This window comes from Furipterus horrens, unplaced genomic scaffold (assembly GCF_987537825.1).
Source record: "Furipterus horrens unplaced genomic scaffold, mFurHor1.1.pri manual_scaffold_11, whole genome shotgun sequence".
Taxonomy (NCBI): domain Eukaryota; kingdom Metazoa; phylum Chordata; class Mammalia; order Chiroptera; family Furipteridae; genus Furipterus; species Furipterus horrens.
The window spans coordinates 70,859,613-70,886,397 of NW_028327181.1; the positions used below are offsets into that span (position 1 = coordinate 70,859,613).

Here is a 26,785-nt window from a genome sequence, read left to right on the forward strand (position 1 = left end):
GCCCCATTTGGAATCCTAAGTTTGTTCCGTCTGTGATCCAAGTATGTCTGGGCTGTATTGTGGGTTAATGAGAGAGTCCAAGAAGGGATCTGAGCCTCCTGGGGTAAACTTTATCCTAATGAAGGAGCAGTTTAGGGTGCAGTGGATTGGTCTAACTCAAGCTGATCAGTGATGAAAGGAAGGAGTGCTTCGCATTCAGCACAGTCATCATGGCCTAGCTCCAATAACTGTTTCTTGAGTTGGAGGAGAAGACTCTGCAATCAAGTGTGAGTTGAAATGGAGAGCACTGTTTACTAAAATATCTGAGGCCCATGAGGACACAGGGCAGTAAACCACTTAATGAAGCATAGCACAGAAGGGGTAAGAGTTGTATTTTGGAATTAATTATAATAACACAATTATTATTATTACAGGAAATCAAATTATTGCATGGGTCAAGAAATGAAGTTCCTGTAATTGCAGATGTGGGTGGAGCCATAGAAATATATATATTTTTGTTATTACCCTATTTTTATGCCTTCACTGGGATAACCTGGCCAAACACAGCTTACATAGATTCCTGTTACACATATATTTTGGGTCGATGTAACTGATAGTTTGGGAGGTAGACACCCATTACTGTTAAAGACTCAGAGATCTCTTAAAGTCCCCAGTTCCATGTAACAGATGTTTTTCTGTGTTAAGAACTACAAATTTAGGGGATAGTGGAAAACAATGAGAGGAAAACCCATAAGAGCTTGGTTAGAATTCAGTATCATTTCTAGGAGGGACTCTGTCACCTACAAAGATTCTTATAGGGATTAGGGTAGGGACCTGATTTAATTGGGTTAATGGTACAGAAGGATGAATAAATTCATGAATATAAGTAAGCTTTTGAGAGGTTTTGCTTTGCTTTAAGTAAGCAAAAGTGTATGCAGATTTCCGCGTTTTACTAAAACATCAAGCCAAGAAACACCTCAAAGTATCTGCTTGATCTCTTCATCTCCATACACTCTTAGATACACAGAATGCCAGAGCGGCAAGGGTTCTTAAGTGACCCAGTCAAACTCCTCTTATTAATTGCATGTGATAAAACTAAGGCCCGGAAAGGAGAAACGAGTTGACTTATTATTATCAAATCTAGAACTCGTCTTCTTACTCCTTGTTTGGGGGTCACTACTAGACTCCAGAAGAGAGATCCCTGCTTCTCTTCCAGGAGACTGCTAAAGGCACAGGTTCCCTACAAAGCAGGTGTGCAGCAGCTCAAACTGTCTGCGAATCCTTCGTATGCTTCATAGGGCTCTGAAAGAGAACGGAGCCCAGCCTTTCCTTTCCCTGTGGAATTGGAACTGAACTGACCCAAGTTTTCCTTAAATTTTGGTGGAGGTCTGGTTTGAAGCCCGGCCCCTCACCTGTAGCTGGGCTGTGGCTGCAAGCATCTTCTGCCGGGTTTGCAGCACTGTGGATGAGGACATGGAGGCAGGTACACTTTGCCTCAGCCACCTTATATCTTCCCACATACAAGACAGCTGCAAAAGAAGTCACACGATCCTATCATCATCGAGCCAGTACATGATTTAGGTTGTGGCATCAAAGCACAGCAGGGAGAAGGAAACCTGACCCTTGATGTTTGTTCTCCAGTCCGTTTTCAGATACACACGAAACAACTTTTTGATCTCTCTCCAATTGGAAAAAGATCTGAATGTTAATGAAACAGTCAGATCCACATTTTAGTCCTTGCCAAATGATCCCATAACTCAGAATAGTGGAGACACAATCTGACAGGATGCAAGCTTCTTTGCTTTGAAAATGTAGCGTAGACAGTCTTTTGGCATTTTGCATGACATAGGACATATCAGAACCGAAAGAGACCTTTGAGATAATTTACTCCCACCCCAATACTTTGATCACTGGAGACCCCGCAACTAAGGTTTCATAGATTTATGTGCAGTAACATCGGTGCAAAATGGGAGAAAATAAAATCAGAACTCTGTGTACCTTTGTGAACCACAGAAAATCTTGTGTGATGGAACTGGCGTGAGAGTCATCTATTTCAACGATCGGTATTTGATCTTCATTGGTGACTAACATATTGTCTTTGTAATAAAATATAACAGCTATGTAGAGTCCCCTAAAAAGAAAAAGCAAATAAAAATTGTCCTCCACTGTCTTCTTCTACCAGGCCTGAATCGTGGAAAAAAAATTTTTGGACATGAAAAAGATAATTTTAAGATATACGTTTAAGTGTATTCTTGCTAAGTATCACAAGTTCACTGACTAGAACTCGGAGAAAGTACTATCCTTGTCCAAATTCTCAGGAGAAAAGTGAACTTCATATTGTTTTAACAGTGTGATATGTACATATTTATTAAAAAATTAAAATATAGTTAACATGCAATATTATGTGAGTTTCAAGTGTATAACACAGTTATTCAACATTTATATAACTTCTGAAGTGATCACCATGATAACAAAGAAATCTTGCCATTAGTGATAACATGGATGGACCTAGAGGGTGGTATGCTAAGTGAAATAAGTCAGGCAGAGAAGGGCAAATACCGAATGATTTCACGTATATGTGGAATCCAATAAAGAAAAATGAACAAACAAAAAACAGACTCATAGAAACAGATATCAAACTGATGGTTGCTAGAGGGGTGGGGGGTGGAGGGATGGGTAAAAAAAGTAAAGGGGAGTCAGAGGTACAGACTTCACATTTTTAGTAACAAAAAGCATTTCTACCAAGTTTCCCCTCAGAACCCAAACCAGCTGATTTCTGAGAGGTTACGACTCCCTGTAAAAACTAGGACCCACCGTTTCAAGGTCTTCACAAACTTGTTTGAGGAATGGAATAGGTGTTTCAGGCTCCTTGAGACGGACTGCTTGCGGCCCGTGGTTTGTAATTTTGAACTTTCTGGAACACACACACACACACAAAAAAAAACAGTATAAATCCATTGGCAGCAAACACTCTCCTGCCTTCTACTCCCCTGTCCCCTCAGTGTCGCTTATCCTCAGTTTTTCGTAGGGATTCAGCTCATTCATTCCTACAAGAAACTTTTGTATCTTGAGATGCCAGCAGTTAATTCAATGAGCAGATCCACAAAAATGTTGGCAATGAGTAATATAACTCCAGAGGAAACCACTTAGGTATATTCTTTATTCTCTCTGCATCAGTGGTTTAGTATAAGGTGGGACATTCCATTAAACTTTTTTTCATTATAAAATTAATAGAGATAGATTACAGAACATCTAGAGAACAGGAAAAAAAAAAAAAAAGCAAAATCCCTTCCTTATCATCCTGCCACTTTACTACAACCACTGCTAGCATTCTGGGAAAGTTTATTCCAGTGTATGTGTTGTCTTATAAAAATAGTTGTAGGCATAGGTATGATACTGTTCTTATTATTCTGGAGAAAAATTCAGACAAATGTTAAGTGGGCCATCCAAGATTTTAAAAAGCCAGTACCAGGAAAAACTGAGATTGATTCACTGAATTGGTATTTATTGGGGCACTACTAGGTGCAAGGTTTTGGGGCTATACTGGTGAGCAGATTATCCATTGTATCTGTTCAGCTCTTCTATTTGCAGCCTGGAGCTCTCCCTGATAAAATTAGTAGACTTCCTGTAACAGTCTTTGCAAACAGTACTCTGTGGAGCTGGACGAGATGATCTCTGATTCCAATTCTCATCTTAATATAATGAAGAGAAGCTGACGTTATTGAGTTATCATCAAACTCCTGACAGATTTGTCACTGGGGTTGAGGACATGTTCCATATTGGTGTTGTTAGGCATAGAATCCTGGGCGATGCCCATGGCTGAGGCCCAGTGTGGTTCTGCCCATGATCCTATAGGAGCAGTTGAGAATGAGCTGACTGGCACAGGTATTCACACCAGCTTCAAGCTTGTGTTGGTAACAGTTATTGCTGGCAGAACAAAGCACAAGGCTCTTTTTCTGACTTGAACATGAATTTGGCTGGTCATATCCTGCTTGAAAATAATGCTGGGACTTCCGGTTAAAGGCAGCATATTGAACATACTTATTACATACCACTCTCTCCCAAACCTCACTAAAAGCGGACGGACCACAAAGATTTAAAAAACCCATAAAGACAAATCTATAAAGACAAAGAGATGGGACAGGAGACAAAAGCAAGTGAATTTTGGTAGCTAGAAAGCAGACGGACAGATGGATTAGCAGACTTGAGAAAGCTGAGAAGTAACCTGACTCATCCTATGAGTTCCATGTACTGCTGGGAGAGAGGGGGGTGAATGTGGAGCTCAAGTCAGGAGGGTATGTTTATGTCTGTTTTAAATGTAGCTACACTTCTAGATATCCACTGCTGCCTTGCATATGTGGACAAATACCCCTTCCCCACTTTAGAAGAAAGCTAGAGGTATATTCTATTCTCTGAAAAGAATAAAAAGAGGTCTGTAGAGTGAGAGACACAGGGTACAGTGAAAAATGGGGGGAAGTGGTGTTATGTGCTCAAAACAGGTGGATTAAATGAAAGTTTTCATGCAGAATATTTTCCCACTGGGCTCTGGGGACACTGGTACTCAAACTTACATCCTCCAGGGAGGACACTGGAAGAAACTTCTTTGGAGACTCTGACTGGCCTGAGGCAATGCACCTGAAGATCCTGACACTGGCTTCATTGCTGTACCAAAGACAGGGCCATGCCAGATCTCCTGACAGTGAAGCCTATACAGCAGTCCCTCTCTATATCGTGGTTCACGTATGGCCTTACTGTATCACGGGGTTTTAAAAAATATTATATTTAATTATTTATCGTGGATTTTTTGCTATATCATGGGATTTTGCGGTACTGTATACGTATATTGTTAAAGTTACATAGATTTAGAGTGTAGAATATGTTTTAAGAACATAAGTAATGTTTATAAAAGTGTGGAAAAGGTTAATAAGGGAGTGGGAAAGGTTAATAAGGGACTGGGAATGGTTTATAAGTATGTGGGAAGGGTTTATAAAGCCTTAAAATATATATAAATACTAACATAAATGTAAGGTTCCTACTTTGCGGATTTTCACCTATCACGGGGGCTGGGGGGTGGTCTAGGACGTAATACCCACGATAAGGGAGGGAATACTGTAAATGGAGAGCCCTATCCATGTGCTCAGAGCTTCCCAATAGCTATTGAGCTCCCTTCTCTTAAATCTGAGCAAACATGGAAGGATCCCCAGGTAGTTGCAAAAAACATGTAACAGGAAAGACAGAGGCCAAAAATAAAGAAACAGAAGAGCAATTTAGAGGAGAGACTATGGTGAGAAAAGAAAACATAATAGCCTGAGAGATAAGAAAAGATGTTGCATCATTGTAAAAACAATAGAAATCTGTAAATAAATCATTCAGAGAATAAAAGAGCACTAGAAAATAAAAATATGTTATCAAAGTCTGAAAGACACAATAGAAATCCCAGTAAATGAAGTTGGGAACATTTCTAAGAAAGTACAGCAAAAGGACATGGGGATGGAAAGCAAGAGGTGGGGTTGGGGAGGGGAAAAAGGGCTAGTCTGTGAGGTTCAGCAGCTGAATAAGAGTTCTTCAGGAGAGAGTGGAGAAAGAGGAGGGAAAGAAATAATTAAAGAAATAATTTAAGAAAATACCTCGTAATTGAAGGTGCCTTCCATATTGAAAGGGCTTGCTGAGGGTGCAGTACAGCAGACAGCAATAGAGCCTCACAAAGGCACATGACAGTGAAATTTTAGAAAATGGAAGTTAAAAAGAAAACTTAAAACCTTTGAGGGCAGAAAATAATAGGTTTTATATAAAATTTCTGGAATCAGACTTCCCAGTACTGAGAGCTAGAAGACAATGAAGCAGCGTTGTCTTTGAAGTCTGAAGGAAAATTATTTCAATGGAGAATTCAATACTTATCCAAACTCTTAAGTAAATGTTAAATGGAATAAATTTTTAGACGTTTGATGTATCGCACGGTTAGTTCCTAAGTGTTGTCTTAGGAAGCTACTGGAGGAATGGCTCCACCAAGTGAGTGACTAACCCAGGAAAAAAGGAGGACGTGACAAAAGAGAAGAAATCTAATATTGGAGCGTGGCGAGAGGAGTCCTCAATATGGTGGTGAAAGGAGATCTTAGGGTGACAGCTGTGCGCCAGACACAGAGACAGCCACTCACCAGTCTAGAGTGGAGGTCAGAGGGCTCCGTGAATGGTTTCTTTAAGAAGATGCAATTGAAACAATTCTAATGTTATCTGATTGTATTGAGAGAAAATTGATACAGCTGGAGAATAGCTTGGGCATTAGTTACAACCACGTAGAAAAATAAAAATAAGATGATTATTAAGTACATGGAAAACAAAAAGTGGTCCAGGAAAGAAAAATAATCATAGAATTTACATGATCATTATAATGTAAGCAACAAATACTGATTTTGCTAAAATTACAATATAACTATATTAGGAGCATAAGATGGTAGGAATTTTATGTGCATATAAAAGGGTAGAGGGGTAAAAAAGAGAGAAATCATCATCTTCCTTAGTGAGATAATGACTACAATTGAAGAAAATCAGGAATTTGGAATAAAAACATGTTATACAGAGATATAGAGAAAACATCAAAAGAATTGAGCCTTCGGTGGGGAGAAAATAGAGAATGAGAGAAATTACTTTTTTAAAATAACAAAGCTCTTTTAAGTGCTTTATTTATTTTAAATCATTTGATCCTTAAACACTGGCTGACAGATACATATCCTTACCTGCATTTTACAGGTGAGCAAAGTGAGGTAGGGAGAGGGTTGGAAGCTTGCTCAAGGTCACATCCAGCCTGGATTTGAACCCAGGTGGTCTAGCTTTAGTATAATCGCATATAACAAATAAAAATGACAAGTGAACTAACCAAATAAGACTTAAAACAAAAGAGAAATGAGAAATGCTATACCAGTTGGGGAAGGGATTCATGCAAATGCTAAAAATCCCAGTTCTCCTTCGTTTTGGGCACGTGGTAGAATTGCATTTCTTGTAGCCTTTGTGGCATATGACCATTTTTGGCCAGTGAGTTTTGATTGTCAGTGACACGCAAAGTCTTCCTCTAATATTAGACCCTGAAGAGTTTCTTTTCGCTTTCCCGTGGATGCTGGCAAATGTTTCTAGAAAGGGGATGATGGCAGCACAGACGGCAGCTCTCAGCTGACCAGTGGCAGATGTACAGCGTGTAGGAGAAATACGTATTTTGGGGGCCATTTGATTACTGCAGCATGATATAGCCCATTTTGACTGATACAAGACCTAAACTCACATTTCTCTTAAAAACTGTGACTTCTGTTCTGTTTGTGCTTGGTTATGGGCTCTTGATCAGTTGTTAGTTTTCTGGACTATACAGTAGGTCCTTAGCTCTAAGTGCTTGAAGGATGGGGAGTTTATTTTGTTCACACTGGTACGTCTGGCTCCTGACACACAGTAGGCAGTGTTTTAGCTAATGTTTGCCAGTTGAAAGGTTGGATGATAACTGAAATTCACTCCTAGAGGGTACTGCTGTGGTGAACACAATTAGCTTCTTTATAATTCATTATTTATGTCAGGGCCTTCACCTTATGAATAAAAAAGGCTGCTCAACATCTCCGTTGAATTTTCATCTCAATATTGAACATTCAGATGAACTGTGGTCAGGTTTTTAGCCAAAAGTCAGAAATTATTGTGGGTTTTAGTACCTCCCATGTAGGGGTTTTATAGGAAAAGGGATGTTTTATTATTACTTCTGCATTTGGAATGTGCTATGTACTTATTGAGTACTCCAGCCTCATGATAGTGGAGTCAATAATTACACTTTGATTCTAGGACATATTAGTGAAGTACTGAGGATGGAGAACACCTCTTCATCTAGAAGAATATGGAAGAAAAACAAACTGGAGTTTGCAAAGTGCCTACACTATGCCAGTTGAGTTTAATCCATTATCTAATTTAATCCTCATAATGAGTCTGATAGATATTATTATGCTGACTTTTTTCTGATGGGGAAGCTATGGCTCAGAAGAGGATAAATGCTCTAGGACACACAGCTAGTAAGTGGCAGAACTGGAATTTAAAATAATTACTTTTTATAATTATAAAATTTGTTAACATTTATTCCTTCAGTAAACCATATAGTATCTCAGTGTAATTGAGTATTTTAAATAAGTTTTCTAGTTTTCTGTATGCAATACCTAATTATCTTTCATCTATCATTTTAGAATCCGAGATTTATGTTAAATTATCTTAGAATCATTTGTTTTTTTGGTGTGAGTTCATTTCTTTTATCCGGGCATATTATTGGTCAGCATCTCCCAAAGATTCTGCCTTGGAACAGTAATTCTCTGAAAAGGTTTTACAATGGCCAAATAAGTTTGGAAACCTCTTGTTTAACCAAATTCAAAATGTCTCTTTAATAGTCTTTAATATTTTAATGTCTATTTTACATTTCTAAGGGAGGAATGTATAATGCAACATTTTCTAAACTTATCTGACCAGAGATCGTTTTTCAGCTGAGCATCCCATAGGACTACCTTTGGAACACACTTTGTGTACCGTTTAAGTGTCCAGAGCATATTTCAATATTAAAAACAAAATCCTTCTTTTTGAGAAGTTCTACCTTATGTCCTAATCAATTTTTCCTTATATTGCGTGTGTATTTACATAAAAGCATGCACAGATAAAAATTGATGGCACCCTGGCTGGTGTGGCTCAGTGGATTGAGTGTCAGCCTGTGAACCAAAGGGTCGCTGGTTCGATTCCCAGTCAGGGCACATGTCTGGGTTGTGGGCCAGGTCCCCGGTTGGGGGCACACGAGAGGCAACCACACATTGATGTTTCTCTCCCTCTCTTACTCCCTCCCTTTCCCTCTCTCTAAAAACAAATAAATAAAATCTTTAAAAAAAAAGTTGATGGAAACCATAGAAATAATTGGGCTGTCTAGACAATCATCCCTTGATCATTGGATAGTAATTTAATAGTAATGGGAAGAGCATCTAAATCCTCAGATAGCATAAAAAGTATTCCCTCATTCTCATGAATAGTTTTAGCTTTCCCTCTCTGATAAAGACCAAACAAAATGTGGCTTATGAATTGTAAGGAATTATCTATCCAGTTGCTCTGTTACTTCTGCCTGCTATACAGGAACCAATGGGCAGGGGAGTGATGAAGAGGCAGGAAAGGAGAAAGGCAGTGAGGTAAGAAATCTATGGTTGAAACTAAGAGATGCTAGCTGAGTTTTAAGTAGGTATTAAAATTATCCTACTTAGCATTAGGAAACAGTTGTTTCTAATTGCTGTACAACTATGACAATAAAGCCCTTTGAAAATTTTGACTATAGCTAGAAATGAGGACATAGTGTTCTTCTAAGTAATGCCTGGTCTGGTTCAGTGGACCCTGGATAACTGGGAATCGAGTGCGCTGTGCATAGTGTGGAATGTTGGAGGTCTTGGTCTGGGTAAAGTATTCCTAGAGATCGGGGAAAGAAATCCCCCTTGGGTTTCCTTCTCAAGCTTCTGCCATGCATATTTACCTCTCCTAACGAACCATTCATTAGAAGAACATTATTTTTTTTTGCAAACAATTGTCCTCATTTCTAGCTATAGCTAAAATTTCTGGAGGGCTTTGTTATCATAGTTATATAGTAATCGGGAAGAACTTTTTGCTAGTGCTAAGTATATTTACTAGATATATTTACACCTAGTCAAAACACAGCTAACATCTCTTAAGTTTCAACCATAGATTTCTTAACCTCGCGGGGTCCAGCAGTGCCCTGTATCTAGAGAGTGCAATGTAGTTGGCAGTCTGATGGGTGAAGAAGCATGGAAAATGGAAACTTTATGGAGGCTTTAATTCTCCAAATAAAACTAAGTGCTATTCCACGAATCATTACACAGATCAGAAACCTGACCCTGTCCCATTTGAACAGCCCAAGTAGAAAAGAAGCTTTCAAAAGTTTCTCAGAGATTTTCTGGGTATAGTTGGCTAGGTCTGTAGAAGGTATGCTCTACTTTCTCTTGAGCAGCAGTACAGGGGAAGATTAAAATTCAGGGTGAGATTAAAGTCCAGGGCCCTGATATAAGGATGGGAGATAAAAGTGAGGTATGGCGAAAAGACTGGACTTGCAGACAGAAAACCTAGGCTGATATCTTGATTCTGTCTTTTCCTAGCATGGTGACCTTGGTCAGGTCACTTAGCTTCAGTGATAATTGTCAAAATGAGGATGGAAAAGAGACACTGGATGTGAAATTGCATGTCAACTTTATCGTAAATATACACAAAGGTTTACTGTTATTGTTGCTGTTATAAATGGTTGCGCTTTCCCAGGGATACTGACAAAATTTTCCTCGAAGGGAAACTTTTTAGGGTGATGTCCGGAAGACCCAGCACACTGAGGAGTTTTGTGAGGGGGACAGTTCACAGGGAAGGGAACTAACAGCAGCCGCTGTTCCTCTTGTGCTTGTTTTCAAACTGTTCCTATAAAGAGAGGGTGAGAGGGAGAGAAATGGAGGAAGGAGAGGAAAGTCTCTTCTGAAGGGTTAAAGCAAGATAGTGCTGTAAAGTGATTCCAGATGTACAAATATTAATATCTCTCTCTCCCTGATGAATGAGAAGGTATGACCCAGTTAGGAAACTGCTAAAATTACCGGCGCCACCGAGACCTCAGTCGATGGCCCAGTGCAGATTTTTATCCTTACCCCGGCAACTGTAATGCTGATGAAGGGCTCGGACCTGCTGCAGCAGACCTTCCAAAACTTCACTCTGTCCCTTGTGTCTGGGCTCTCTGTCGTCATAGTCTTTCCAGTCTATTGAACAAAAGAAACAAACAGAGTGAAATTGTAAAGCAGGGGAGGCCTCTCCCTGCCCTGCCTCGGGAGCCGAGTTGTGCTCTTCCTGCCCACAGACTCCGTGGGTAAGCGCCGCACACTCGCACAGCAAGCAGGCGGTGCCAAGGGTTTGGAAGCTGCCGTTGTTCGGGGCCCCGTGCAGAACAGTAATTGTGGTCGGTCTCTTGTGTCGGGCAGTGTTAGGGCAGGAGAAAGTGGTCATGGGGAGCCAGAAGAAAGTGGGGGACTTGGGAGTCCAGCTTCCCCCTCCCCCAGCTCCTTGTTCTCCTGTCAGCACCCAGTGTCCTAATCAGTCCCCTGCCACCTCTCCACTCAGCACCCCAAGTCTCAGCTGGATTTCCACAGTAGGAAAGAAAGGGGTGGGAATGTGCAGACTAGATGAAATCCACAGTCCCAGTGCTTTTATTGTAGGTTTCACACTTTTGGCCAAATTGACATTTCTTTCCAAGGAAAGAGCCCATGTCAGATGCCAAGAAATGGAAATCTACATTCTGCTCTAATGAATGTCTGCTTGGTTAGCTGGCACGGCAGCTCCTGCACACGCTCTGAGCCACCAACCACCCTGTCTGCTCAGTCTCTAAATATACAGTATTAGCTTACATGGCAAATTTAAATTGCAATACCCACTGAGATTTTTCTCCCCTTCTATTTTCATTCCACTTGGCAATAATGATATCAAGAGTAATAAACCCGTATGGGACAGTCAAGACTGTAATTCTGCTGTCTCCAACTCTGGATTTTTTTTTTTTTTTTTAAGCAGGTCAGTCAATCATTTCAGAGTCCATCCTTTCTTCCCTCTATTTTATTTCCCTGGTTTTACTTTCTGAATCTTTCAAAAGCAACAACCGAAGGCACTTCTTGGTTAGAATGCTTTTTCTAAAAAATACTGGATATTTTTATTTTCCTCAAAAAGTCAGTTTATTCAAGAGTCTATCAGAGGCTTAAATTCTAGTTGAAGGATTTTCAAACTCCTGCCTCCCAGATTTATTTTAAAATATGGAATCTCCCTTGTTTACATGGCATGACAGTTAGTGTTAGGTAAAAGTCTTCTGCACTCGTCCATTCAAGGCCAAGCAGTACAGTATAGTTAGAAAGAGCACACACAGGTCTTGGAGGCAGACCAGCTTGGTTGTGAATCCTCTCTCTTCCCATTTCTAGCTTAATGACTGGAAATAAGTCAGGTTACTTATACCAACAGAGTCTCTAGTCATTTATATGAGAAAGGAGCATAGTGTATTATGTCACAGTATTTTTGTGAGGATTAAATGAGAGGACTATTAGATAGGCAGCACAATGTTACATGGAAGGCATTAGGTAAGAAATAACTTGAAAAGAAGAGTATTCACTGATAGGAAGTTAACTCCCTTGGTAGTAAGTATGGAAACATCATTTCTTATCCTATCAGATGATCCCCTATGAAGAAGAAGGCCTCAGAGATTTTCTAATACTTCCTCTTTCCCTCCCTCCCCATGTACCCTTCTTCATTTTCCCTCTCCCAAGACTGAGGCCTTGAGATACCCGTCCCTAGCTTGTATTACTCATCTTGTTAGTGGCATGGCTAGGACTATAATGTAGTCTTATGACCCTCCATATCATGCTCATTTCCTTGTACCATGGACATGTTTGTTTTTTCTTTTGGGAAGGAGGGTCAGAGCTTAGTTGGCGTCTGTGTGGTGTGGGTTAGTTGTGGTCAACTCTGGAGACAGGGAATTGGCACAAGTGCCTTCTGTAGACTGTTTTTTGCAGGCAGGAATGGTGACTTAATTTCTCTTTGCCTCAGGTTTGTTCACTGTAAAGTGAATTTTTGAATCTCCTTTTAGGTCATCTGAGGTTTCAAAGAAATACTGTAAGTAAAGCACCATTCCGGGCACATAGGAGACACTGATCATGTTGGTGAGGCATTGAGACTGGCAGCATGATGGTTGGTGTTCAGGGAGGATGCACTGGGAAAGGGCTTTCATTGGGAAATTCAGGAAGGTTTAAGGAAATGAACTCCGAGCGGCCCTTGGACCGTCTGTAGTGTGGCTGGTGTCTGGGCACAGTGAGAATAACTTTGTTCTCATGGATTCCCAAAGGCCTTTATGAGCTTGTACCCCCAGTTGGATAAATGTACCTGAAGTACTCATGATAAGATGAGCAGCGCTACTTGCTTGAGTAAGATTCCTGGGTGGCTGAATTACTACCAGGCCCTGAACATGCTAATGCATTCTAATGAGTGTTAATGCTGCCGTCAGTGCAAGGGGAGATGAAATGGACCTGGCTCCTTCAGCTGAGCCCTATTACATCAGAGGCGAGCTCGAGCTGATGACTTTATGATACATTAGAAAATTGCTAATGCTAAATTGCAGCCTGAGTGAACGCCGGACACGATGCCAAGGTTTTTGGAAAGAATGAGTTTTTCTCATAGATGTTTGGAAGGTTCTGGCGACTACATAAAATAGGAGACTTTAGGGATGAGGGAGAAAATTGAAAATATATTAAGAAATCAGGAACCTGACAGGAATAAACTTAGTGTGGTAGGAAAAGAGCAGACTGTGCCACGTAATACAGTTCACTGTTCTGGTAATGAGACACTTTGGTTGCAACACAATGTAGAGCTCACATTCACTGGCGATATCAGGGCTTTCCTGATCGTAACTCAGACAAGCCTGTCTGGGCCCTTTCTCTTATTATGTACCATACCGTATAACATAAGTCTATAAAAACACATTAAGGCCTTTTGTAAAAAAAGTAAAAAAAAAAAAAAAGTTTTATAGCTTACTGGAACATATTACCCAATTTCCAATTACTCTGTCATGTTAGAATACATTGTCTTCTAGTAAATATTTGAATACTGATACATGTTACATCACAATGTCATACTCTGTTTATAAATAGAACCAGAGTGTTTTTAGATTGTTCTTTCCAAGTGATATGGCATGTCTGCAGCAACTGTAAGACATGTTTGCATTTCAGTTCTTTGCCAGCTACCCCTACTAATCCATTGTGCTGTTATAGAAAGCGTCATTTTGCTGTGTTAATTATCAACTAGTGAATGACTCTTCCCAGTCTTGCACAGTTGTTCATGTCATTTTGGAGCAAGCTCTTCAAATGGTCTGTGAGGGAGAGTGTCTGAATAGAATTTATCAAACTAGAACATCTGATGTTTATAAGTAAATGCATCTATAAGCAGATCAGAATTTGCATTGGGTATACATTTGGAGTGGATTTCCCACTCCCCTGCCTTCAGGTGAGCTGAGGCTAGCCTTTTCTTTTCTTTTCTTTCTTTCTTTTTTTTTTTTTTTGTGTGTGTGTGTCTCTCTACTATCACTCCATCCTTAATAATACATAGCCTTTTTCTTTTCTTCCTGGAAAGAGATTGGTTCCCTTAGTATTTTAATCTTGCAGCATTCCCAGTTTGAGGTTCTGACAAGTCTTCAATAAGAAAGATGTCCAAATAAGACTTGAATAATTAAATCATTCAATGCTAGGGGATTCAGGAACCATTAAGACCTCTGGTATCAGTGGTTTAGCGATCTGAATCCACCTGGCTCTTTGCTCACCTGCCTGATAGTGGGACACTAGTTATCTATCCCAGGTCTAGATCGCGGATCTGAAGCAGTTTGGCCTTGAATCCTGGCTGAGCCACATACCAGAAGTGTAACCTCGGGCAATGCAACATCCTCTCTGAATCCCATTATCCTTATTATTTGAGGAGGAGGAGGGTTTGGACCTGACTTCAGTGCTTGCTAGTTTGGTGATGTCAGCCTCTGTCTATAGATGTGCCTCTATGTTAAATAGTTCTCGCATCAGTAAAATGGGCCTAAGAATAAAATTCACCTCAGCAGGTTTGTTTTGAAGATTAAATGAGCCAATCCATGAAAAGTTCTTAGATCGACACACAACATTTAATGAGTCTTATGAATGTTAGCCCTGATGCTGCTAGCGATGTTGATGATGATGATGATGATGCTTATCCACAGGCTGGGGACAGTGATGACTGACTGTTGTGAGGACTAAATGGGACACTGAATATGGAAGCCCATAATATACCGCTGATGTGTGATTGGTCCTGGGCAAAGGGTTGTTACAATACTTGAAAAATACATAAACAGGAAAAAGGAAACTCATAATCCAAATATCTGCTATTAAATTTGGATAGTTATGTGCAGATACACCTATCTAATTAAAGTCAAACTCATAGCTTACATGTTATATAAAATTTGTGTTTTTTACATAAAGATTATACTGTATGAATTTCTTCTACACAATGAATGTTTTTTTTTAAAACACTATTTTTAGTGGCTACATTTTGTTATATCATACTTTATTTAACTATTAAGTTAATATTGAATATTTGGTGTCTTCACCACACATGATATTTCCCTATTTCAGTATATTGCTGCACTGCATTTCTTTGTCTGTAATTGTTTGTCTGCATCTGTTTTCTTAGGTTAGATTCTTAGATGAGTAATTATGGGATAGAGAGAAATGAATGTTCTTATGGTAGTTGATATAGAGGGCAAATTGTGTTCGAGAAAGGATGTAGCAGTTTGCACTCAAAAGAAGCATATTATTCCATTTTTTAACTATTACATTAGTGAAGATCTAAAAATAGCTAAAATACAATTTAGAGCAATAGGCTTGTTATGCAGAAAATAAATCTATCATATGGTATGTTTGGAGTTTTTTTTCCTGGTCACTTAAATTTTCTGGTTAATAAAGAGTTACTAAATATACCACGGCATAAGTTATTAATCTTCAAATAATTAGAAGAGGCTTTTGCTGGATCTTTCAGCCACCACTAAAGATATTATAAGCTATATTTGTGGCAGAGTGTAGCAGAATGCCTGTTAGTGAAACAGCTTTTCTTCTGACAGAATGTAAGATTGGCTAGGTTCCTGTGGAGGAAGGGGTGATAAGAGCTAAAATGGACTATATGTTCCCTGGGTCAGCCAGTCCCATTGTGTCACGTCACTCCATCCCCATGGAAGCCTGAAGATCAGACCCATTCCACAGATGCTGGATTGGGAGTTTAAATCACTTTTGAAGGCTATACAGCTAATAAAAGGTATAATGGGTATCAATTTGATCTTGTTGATAAAATTCTCTCTCCTTTCATCCACTGAGTTGCCTCCCAGGGGAACATTTCTGCAGAAGAATCATTCATTATGCAGTCCAGCTGCTACCCTGAGTTAGTCCCGAGCAGTGGGAGAGGGCATGAATGGCAGTGTCTTCCTGGGGATGGAATTGGAGTTTGAGCCTGCTGCCAGGCTTGAGGAAGTTCACAGCCACCACCTACTGGAAGGAGAGGCACATGCTGGCGTCGTGGTCTGAGCAGGTCCCCATCCTTTCATGTTATAAGCCGAGACTTGAACAAAGTACTGCTGGCCCTGCAAAATATCGAAAAAGAGAGAAGAATGAATTGGGAATTTTATTCAGTCGCTTTTACACTCGAAGTAGATTCCTGTGTCTGATGAACTCACTTAACCCTTGGAAACAAACTTCCCCACCACCCATACTTTAGCTAACTTTTCTTGACTATTATGTTTGTATGTGATAATAAATAGCTTGGGGATGCCCTTTTGGTTTCTTTGTTCTTTCTTCCCCAAATAGAATACTATACTTAATATTTCTGGCCCCTCCAAAAACACGTATATACCAATTTTAAAAAGTCACAGATCTATAAGGGTTGCCAAAATGAGTAATTTCTCACCCTCACCTCTTTTTTCTTATCTTTCCCTCCCCAGAGACAACCACCATCACCATTTTAGCTGATCAACTTACTTTATAAAATTAACAAGTTATAATGAACGTCTTTTCAGAGTAATAATTAAAGGTGTGCTCATTCTTTTAGTGGCTGCATAGTACTTCACTGTGGGGCAAATATACGCATTGATTTAACCAGGCCCTCACTGGAGCACATTTAGATTGTTTCCACACTGTGGGCCACAACAAACATTCTAGACTCAGCTATTGAAACTTAAAAAGAAATAATTATTTGATGTTACTTTTGTTTTAAAACTGTTATTAAAACAATGGCTTATATTCTTTAATGTCTTATGGCGTTATGAATCAAGGAGTTATTTTTGTTTGCTTACAATCTTTTAAAATATTTTGTATGTTCCCCCCCCCCCCCCCGGTGAACCTAAAGGGGCGTTTTAGAAGCCAGCATTTGATAAAATATTGCTTTCAAAAATTGTAAAATGGTGTTGGAAGTTAAAAAAATAATAGCGATTTTTGTAGAGCCCTTCCTAGAGGTTTAATAATATTGGCCTTAACCGTACTACAAAGTTGAAATTTTTTAACATTAAAAATGGGTTTCTGTTAAAAAAATGAGTTTCTCTGTACCTTGAGGTTATGGAGATTCTGTAGAAGTGTAAATCTACTTCTAGGCTTTTATGTGATTAGGATACTGTCTGCGTCATTCTCATTCAATGACCAAGTGGAAAAATTTAATTCCGATAAAGATTAGTTCAGATATTAGAGAAACTCTTTATGGAGAGTTTTCCATTTTTATCACCATATCACTTTTACTTTTCAAGCAAAGGAAATTCCCTGGGGTTCTCTCATGGCCCTCTTCCATCTTGTGAGCTACAGGGTTGGGAATCAGTCTTCTGCTGATAGCATCTCTGGGAGCCACCCACTCAGGGGTTTGTTTGTCCTGGTGATCCACAGCTTTGGCCTGTGATGTAGACGGGTGATTAGAACTAAAAGTCAAGATTCTGTGGTGGTGACCCAGCCACCAAGAATTCTATTAGTATAAGCTGGTTCCAACTTGGAGATACAACCTAGTGTGGCTTGTTAATGCTGGGTCTCAGGGTTATACTTTACATATAACTGTTTTAATTGAGCAACCTTTTAGAAAAACTAACAACAGAATTCTCCTTCTACTGCTCACATGTGAAGGTCCTTAGATACTATTTAAACTGGGCCCCAAAATATACAGGCTGATTTAAATTTACTTAAAATTTTTTTTTCATAAAAATGATTTTGATAGTCTAGTTTTGTTGTATTTTAATTGTTTGAGGAAATATATATAGGGTTTGTTTCAGTCTGAACTGATTTGCTGAGTGTTTTTATATTTTTCATATTGTATGCTTATATGGTTTATAGTTCTATAAATAATTAACATTTAAGTTTAGATTGGTTAAACAAATAAGCACAGTTTGTTCCAGTTCTTCATTCACAGTTTAAATTGGTTCAGGTTACTGAGAAATGTAGCGTCACCATATATAGTTCCTTTTTTGTGAAAGCAGATTTTATTTTTTTTAATCAAGGGAAAAGGATTTCTCTCAGGAAATTGTGTGACTCCATTTGATGACTGATCTCAACCAGGCTGTGGGGGTGAGGGTTAGATGGGGCTGTTATTTTTACCATCAGACAGGGAGTCAAAATTGGATCTCTCAGAGCCTTTGATCCCCCCTGAAGATTAGACTGTGATCCAGAAAGCAGCAGCTTTCAAGGCTTGCATGAGGCCAGTCTTTTTCTGATCTCCGTAGAACATGGCAACTTACAAAGTGCTTCATGCTGTCTGCTCACTCCTTTGTGGGGTTCAGGTTATGGATACCAGACATATCACGCTTAATGAGTGGCAGTTGTTGCCAAAGGCCTGGGTGTTTGCTGTTGCTTCCAGAGTAGGCATTTGCTACCAAGATCCCAGCACAAACACCAGGGGCAGGGGAATGGGAAGTCTAAGGGGAGGAGTTGGCATTTACCGTTGTAAGCCCTGTAATTGTGCATCTCAGGGTCTGCAGATTTTCCATGATGATTTCTCCAGCCAAAGGACAAAATTCTTTAGATATGCTCCATTCCACTGGGTGGGGGAGGGAGAGGGAGAGAGGAGAGAGAGAAATGAATGAAATTATCATCAAGAAGCATCATAAACACTCTAGCACATAACCTCTCTTAAAAATAGTAAGTTTATCTTCTTTTTCCTGTATTGACACATCTAACATTCTTCTTGACATAAGTCAGTGTCCAAGTTCACAATTATTTTTTAAAACAAGAGCAAAAAGGTAATTATTCAGCAATGATTAATATACCTTAAATATTTGTATGTGTATACAAACCAGCCCTGGCTGGTTTAGCTCAGTGGATTGAGCGTCGGCCTGCGAGCTAAGTGTCGCTGGTTCGATCTTCCAGTCAGGGTACATCAGAGAAGGAAAACTCTGACTCCAAAAAACCTCCGCTGCCTTGCGGCATACCTCTTCAGGGGAAAGGCTAGGGGAGTAAACCCCGACAGAAAATCCGGAGCCGGAGTCCCTAAGGCGGTTTGACGTTGTAGTCAACACCGGCAACTCCTGCGACGCACCTGAAGCCAAGCTGTATCGACTCCGTCTTTCCCTTGGACCCTTCAGCTGCGAAGAGAGGGGGGGTCTGCTGCATGGGCAACAGCAGGCCCTCCATATTACCCTGCCCAGGCTCTGTAGCTTCAGCGTCATCGCAAGATGTCGATTCAACACGGGAGGAGACAGATACCATGTCACTCCCGAGTCGGACTGCACAGCCATTCTCAGCGGTGCAGATAGACTCTTAAGAAGCTACACCATCGTCTCTCGAGACGGACAGCTGCCGACGATAGATACACATATGCTCAGGCACATTACATATAAAGAAGTTTATTGAATATAGAAGATAGAGTATTTATTACATGTAGAAGTGAAGGGTTCATTAGGACATTACATTCTATTTATTCCTCAAGTCTGCTTCCTGCTTCACTATTCTACTGAAAATGCTATTTCAAGGTCCCAATGACATTCTCATTCAAAATAAAGAAGCCTGCTTTCATTTCCTTCCACAGAATTTGACACCTTTCTTCTGCAATCATTCTCTTCCTTCAGTGTCTCATGTGCCACTCCCTGGTTCTCCCTCTACTTCCTGATATTATCTCCCAGGTCTTTTTTATTGACTTCTCTTCAGCCCAAGGCTTTGGGATTTGTAGCTCATCTCTTCAATGCTCCCCCCACACCTGCCATCTCCAAAGTGGGTGTTCATTCAAATTCTAACACCCAGTTTTACTGTGGGACTTCATTCTTTCATGACATTTTCCAGTGGTTGAAAAAACAGTGATCAGGGAAGATAAATTTTGCATCATCGGTAAAAAGTGTCTTAAGTGACAGTTTACATATGGCAGGATTTAAGGCAATTCTAAATGAAGCAAGAGCTTAAGTCACATGGAAGACAAAATCTGCACATTTCTAACCCTCATGATGGCAGGCTGTAGACCTTAAGATTTAAATTATATTCTCTATGACACTTAACATACTTTAAAATTAAGGCAAGCCATCCCTGGACTCTGCCGCTCCCCTGGAGTCACAGAACCTGCTCTAGAGTCGCAGCCCTTGCACTCTCTGGTTCTTTTCATCATTCTCCCGGGAATCTGGCTTGCCCTCTGCACACTCTCAGAATTGCTCTCCTAAAATTCCTAGTGTTCTGATCATCTGCAGAACCTCTTCTCAGGAAATCCTGCCACTTTGGCCTCCCTTATTTTTGGCAACCGTTTTTCCCATTGGTTTTAGTTGCACCATCTCTTCTACTTCTCCTGCCTCCTGACCCCTCTTCCAGGCTCTCCCTTGTTCCTCCTCCTCTTCCTTGATATGATGTTCCTTGGGGAGTTGGCTCTTTTCTTTTTTTTAACTCCTCATGCTTGTCACAGGTAGTGACCTTATTCACTTTTATGGCTCCAGCTATGATTCTTGAAACTGTAATTCTAGGTTAGCCTCTTTCTGGAGCTTTAACTTCCTCTTGTAAATCTTCACTGAGTATCCCCTAAGTACTTGTCCTTGCCAAAAGATGTTTCTCCTCTTGTTTTCTCAGTTTTAGCTCATGGTTTTGACACAAATTCAGTCACCCAACCCCAAATCTCAGAGTAGGCTTGCCTCCTCTTTTCCCCTGATTTCTTACAATGAGTCAATTACTAAGCCCAGTAGGTTCTACTTTTTAAATGTCTCTCACAGATTTTCCTGTCCCACTCACACTGAAATTACTCTAGAACAGGCCTTTCTAATCATGAGTATCAATGCTGCAATTGATTTTTATAAGGCTGGTAGATCAGCTGATCAGCTCTTCTAATTTAGTTTTCTATTCATCTTCTCATCCTCATATACAGCCCTCTTACTATAGCCTGAATTATCATTTAAAAATGCAGATCTATTTATTTTATTCTTCCACTTAAAATCTTTTATAGTGCTTTCAAAATAAAATGAATTTTTACCAATGAATTTTAAGGACCTTCATGACCTGGTCCCAACCTTACTCTGCTGTCTTCATCTCCTTCCATTTCCCAAAGCAAAGTCCTTGTTATATAAGACTGTGTTACCTCATTATTGTGTGTACTTTTCTGCCTCTGTCTTGCTCATCTTCCAACTTTTGCTTTGTGAAACCCTACTAATTCTTTAAGGCTTGGCAAAGCCAACTCTTAATTCCTCAGGAATAATTAGTTAAACACACCTGTTTCTGTGCTCCCAAAGCTCTTTATTCATATAAAAACAAGAGTTATTAAACACATTTTGTGCTTTATTGTTTGTGTCTCTTGGTCTTATTAGATTGTGAGAAACTTGAAAATAGGAAAAATGTCATTCTCTTTTTTCTCTCTAGTATGTGGATTGGTGTGCATGGTGCATAGAAGGTATTTACTAAATATTTCACACGCAAACCCAGAATAGACTTTTTTTCCAACGTGGAAATATTTTTCTTTCATGTGCATTTTCTCCTATAGTCTCTTACCCTTTGAAGCTCTCATATTATAAAATCCAGTTAAAATCAAATGATTATGATTATAGGTTAACTCTCAAATTGAGCCTCTACTGCCTTATAAATATGTGTTCTAAAACATATACACACACATTTTTAATTCATGTTACTTATATGTGTATAAATTTTTTCAAAATGTTTTCTGCTTATTATGAGCTACTAGCTCTTGAAGAAGTCTCTGAAAGTCAAATTGGAGATAGTTTATAATCAGAGAATCTTGCATATAATTTTAACTAAAGAAGAAAAGGAATCATCGAGGGAGTTATCACAAACAGAACAAAATTAAAATCAGTAGCAAATGTGCAAAGACATCTGGAAAGAACAAAGAAAATTCTGGAAACAAAAATATCCTTAATTGCCACTGAGACATGCATGATTGATTGATGTGGTGGAGTGCCAAGTTCAAGGCTGAGAATGAAGAGCTTCTGATTCCAGGATAAGAATTCAGGGTAATATCCCAAAAGAAGAGTTAGGGATTAGCGGGAACAATACCAGATTATTTGGCAAGTGATTAATGAAAAGTTTCTTGAAGATGCAATCTTTAAAATTCCGAAACACAATTTATTTTTGAGTAAGAACTGTTTGTGTTCTATTGAAATATATTTTACAAAGCATGTTTTAGGTCGAAAAGAAGGTCTGGCTTCTTGATAAACAAAACAAAAACATTGAAGCAGGTTTGTAAGGAGGTATGTGGCCCTGCTTTGGTAGTTAATAGAATTTTTTAAGCATTTAAGTCTAATTAGATCTTAGAACACATATGGGTTTCAAAGGGCGAAGGGACTAGGAGAAGGGAAGGTTCACATGGAAGGAAAAATCTTCATGTTGGAATGGCTAACCTATCCCGGGGCAACCAGTAGACTTTTTCTTCTATGTACTTCCATGGGTTGGTAGACTCCTCTGACATGTAAAAAAGGAGCTTCTAGTAATTTAAGGAACAAGAGAGGGAAACAGAGTAAGCAGGAGTCACTTTGAGAGCCAACTGGGAATTCTAAGAAGGCAAGTTAGCATGGTCTCTCTGGAAAGTTATGTGTAGGTAGTTTAAAGACTTAATATTAAAGCCATGAGAAAATCACATATAAGCCTGCTCTAAATCCCTGAAGGGCTGGAGCCATGTATATGAAGTTTAAAACTATATAAGACTTATAATTTTCAGATAAAGATCAGGCAACTGTTTCTACTTAGGACTGGGAAATAGAAGCGGGGTTTAATCATGCAATGGCTCATAGCAGTTGAACATTAGCAAGAAAGGTACCAGATAAAACCTAGGTGTTAGTATTTCTTAAAATTTGGCTCTGGTTCAAATTGTGATTCACTATATTTAAATTAAATAACTGAGTATTGTAAATATGACACTTTGTTATTTTAGTATTTCGTTTTTATTTAAGCTTTAGAACTGTAGAATCATTTGGGGGGGAGAGTTCTAGCTGAACACGACCATTTTTCTGATGGCACTATTTAAATCAAAGGCAGAGAACATAAGAAGAAAAAGAACTCCTGAAGATCTGGCCTTGTCATCTAAAGTAATAATGTGAGGGAAAAGTCACAGAATCAGTGAGAAAGGCAGAAAATTCACAACTGGGAGTGTTAGGATGTACAAGCTGAGAACTTAGTCTAAAGCACAGGTAAATAGAAACCCCATGCTGTGGACTCTGCTTTATCTGGGGGCACTTTTAAGTTTCAGTCCAGTTTTTTGAGATGTGAAATAAAGCTCTATATACTAAAGGCGTGAAGAAATAACATTGCAACAATGTCCAGTTAACTTCATCTTGATTAAATGATAAATCCCAAATCTGTCACTGTCCAGGTTCTCCCTAGAGTCTCTAATCCCTCAAAGCCCAGAGTTGTTTTATCCTATTCACACATCAGGAGGAGTACACTGTAAGTTATCCTCTCGCCTCTTGCCCAGGTCCGGCCCAAACCTCCACCTAGCCTCATCAATTACTTGACCTCCAACCTATTGCTTATGCTGTTTTCTCTTTCGGTACACTTTCCTCTGTCCCCAAATCATCTTCCTCTTCATTCAAACAGGCCCAGTTCAAGGACCTTTCCTTTCCATAGCTTTTCCTGGGTTTCCAAGGGAAGCCCTTTTGCCAATGTTCCCATAGCAATTTTAATTTCTTACATTGCGCTTGCTCTATTATTTTGTATTTCGTTTTTTTAAAAAAGATATCAGTCTCTTCCATAGTCTATAAACTCTTTTTGAGGGTAAGGACCATGTCGAATTAACACCAGTTTCTAAAGCACCTGCCATAACACCTAGCCCAGTATATGTAGCTCAGTAAGTGCTGGGTGAATTAAATGCTTGATTCTTGACTTTCGAATGTTTAAAGTCTAAAGTAGACAGAAATCTGATGCTGCTACATAAAGAATAAGAAAACAGTGTCAGAATAGAAAAAACGTAGTCAAAAGAGAACAGAAATTGCTTGAGCTGCCCAGTAAGTGGTTGAGATGGAGATTAACTCCTGGCCTCCAGATTCCCAGTTTCCCAGCATCCCAGACTCCTCACTTGCCCATCCTGTCTCTCAGGAACCAAAAATAAAAGTTTATTTCCTATTCCCTATCAGCACTTCTATGGAATCAACACAGCATTCTTACTAGCCACACTCACCCCGGCGCCTTAGCTAATGAACGGAATTTGGCTAGACTGCCTAGCCCAGCACCAGAGCATTATGAAATCTTCCCCTGATCCTTCTAATTGTGTAGTTTCTAACCTTTTGGGCCAACCATAGCACAAGAGGAAAAGAGAGGGAGAGAGGGACGTGCCGAGAAACCCAGAGAGAGATCAAATACAGTCATTTCTAGAGATGAGATGTGTCTTGCTGAAGCATGAACCCGCTCAACACTTGTGGGTTTTAAATTGGGAACTGACGTGAAAACGCCGGATTTGGGAATTCTGTTTAGCTCTGGCAAAATGTGAGGTCGGAGCCACTTGCATTTTTTATTTTAAATTCCCTTGAAAATCCTAGGAGCAGGGGCATGCATTACATTCAAACAAGAATCTTTATTGTTTGCATAGCACACAGTCTTCTGGTTAATTAGAAAAACATTTTTCCCCCCAAATTAAATTTCCCTAGGAAAACAGTGATTTAAATGAAGGGCAAAAGGCTTTTTTTTTTTGGACATTAGTAAAGCCTTCCTGTACCCACGACTTCTAGAAGATTAAAAGCATAGTTTAAAATTGGAAGGCTACATTCATTTATTTATTGTCAGATTCTGCCAAACACAAATAATATGTGCCTATCTGTATATATTGTCTACTGTTTTAATGTCGCCTTCCATAGACTAGAGTGATACACAAATACAGACAGCAAGCAAGGATCTTCAATATTCAGGTTTTGAAAAGTACGTGAGCACTACATGACCTCAGAAAAAGTCAGCTCTACAGTCTGATCCATTTGCTTCTTTATTTCCCTCCCAAAAGTTCACCCTATATGGCTCTTACCTAAAATTATTCCTTCTCTTGATCCTGTTGGCTTTTTAAATGAAAAGTATTATAATTTTCATGATTCTTACTATTACTAGTAGGGCTTTCTCTCTTTCCAACCCTAGGGTGAGATGTTTGTTGAGTGGGTGAGTACCAGTCTTCAGAGGCCCAGTTGCTGCCAGCTCCATGTCTCCAGTGCGATTCGTGGGGCCTCCCCTCTCGTGTGCTCTCTCTCACTTAACTAGGAGTGCCTTCCAACAGAATTTCTTTCAGTAATGTCTGTAGTTTGGGGATGAGAGAGTCTGAGTAATCTGCACCAGTGAAGTTATTGGAAGCATAAATAATCCTCAAGCCCAGGTCATATAGAAGTGCCTGTTTTCTTACCTTTATAAGATATCCTTCCTTAGGAGACTCACCCACACTGATTTTCCTAGAACATTAAAGTAAGAGTTGGGAAGGGGTCCGATTTATCACAAAGCAGAATGCAAAATCATATGTCACATTTGGGACTAGGTGGTACGATAGAGTGGCTTTTAGAGGCAGCACAAGTAGGGAGAGGGCAGAAGTCAGAGCTTGGCCCCGATCCCCGTTTAGATGAGATAAATGCAGCGGGGTGCTGGAGTTGACGCATACGGCTCATAAGAGCCGAATATTAAAAGTTCAGAATTCTGCTGGCTGGTGGTTAACACGGCCATCGTTAAAAACTAAATTGTATAAACTTAAAGAAATTACATTGAAGACAAAGACAGTAAGTACTCAAAACTCATCTCTATTTTTACTGTATTTTATTACTAATTTTGCTCTCGGGGTTACTGATACTAATTGTATCTGTGTGGTATAAGTATATAATAATGTACTGCTGCACAGCTCTTCCCAAGCTATTTAGTGACATTACATTGGTAGATTGAACTTAGCCATTGTGGGAATATTTGCATCATAGAAATCAGCAAATACTATAAACCAGGGCTTGATTTTTCATTCTGTGGACTGTCTAGACCAGGTATCAGCAAACTACAGTTCCATAAGCCAAATCTGGCCTGAGGTTTTGTATGGCCCAGGAGCTAAGGATGGTTTTGGTTTTTACATTTTTAAAGGATCGTTAAAAAAAAAAAATACATACACATGCGCACACACACAGTGAAAAATATGTGACAGAGACTATATATAGCCCACAAAGTCTAATGTATTTACTCTCTGGCTCTTTACAGGAGAAATTTGCTGACCACTGGTCTAGACTTAAGAAAGTGATGGAGAAAATGTTGATAATGAAGATTAAAGTTAAAAGTTTCTGTGACTGTTTTGAGTAACACCAAAAAAAAAAAAAAAAAAATTGAAGAGATATTCTTCTAGAGCTTGAAAACTATTACTTGATTCAACAAAGACTGTCACTGACAAATGAGTGAAGTTCTAATATAAGTCTTTGTTGCTTCATTTTTGTTTTACTTTTTTGAAGATAAATGAAAATGTCAGACAACATTTATGTTGGAACAACACTCATTATTATTTGCAGCTATAGATTGGCTACAGATTTAAGAGTTTGATAAAAATAAACAACATTTTGGGAGAGTCAACAGGCATTTACAGAAAGTATTATATTTTATTATTATTATTTGTAAATCATGTGCTACATATCTTTTCTATCAGTAGAATTTATAAAACACTTAGGTGTGCGTGTGTATACAGGAGTCCCTCTCTATATCGCGGTTCACTTATCGCGGCCTCACTGTATTGCGGGATTTTAAAAATATTATATTTAATTATTTATCGCAGATTTTTCGCTATATCACGGGATTTTGCGATACCGTATATGTATGTTGTT

General features: G+C 39.3%; 1 protein-coding gene across 1 annotated transcript in view; it reads right to left on the minus strand.

Moving 5' to 3' along the window:
• Nucleotides 1-26,785, minus strand: part of ANKFN1 (ankyrin repeat and fibronectin type III domain containing 1) — a 217,733-nt gene that overhangs the window by 46,879 nt on the left and 144,069 nt on the right. Inside the window, exons 7-12 of the mRNA XM_090291469.1 lie at nucleotides 18,506-18,603; nucleotides 16,090-16,180; nucleotides 10,659-10,766; nucleotides 2,794-2,893; nucleotides 1,978-2,110; nucleotides 1,392-1,508 (exon numbers count right to left, since the gene is read on the minus strand). Of these exons, the coding sequence (XP_090147595.1) occupies nucleotides 1,392-1,508; nucleotides 1,978-2,110; nucleotides 2,794-2,893; nucleotides 10,659-10,766; nucleotides 16,090-16,180; nucleotides 18,506-18,603 (647 nt within the window). The remainder of the gene's footprint in view (nucleotides 1-1,391; nucleotides 1,509-1,977; nucleotides 2,111-2,793; nucleotides 2,894-10,658; nucleotides 10,767-16,089; nucleotides 16,181-18,505; nucleotides 18,604-26,785) is intronic.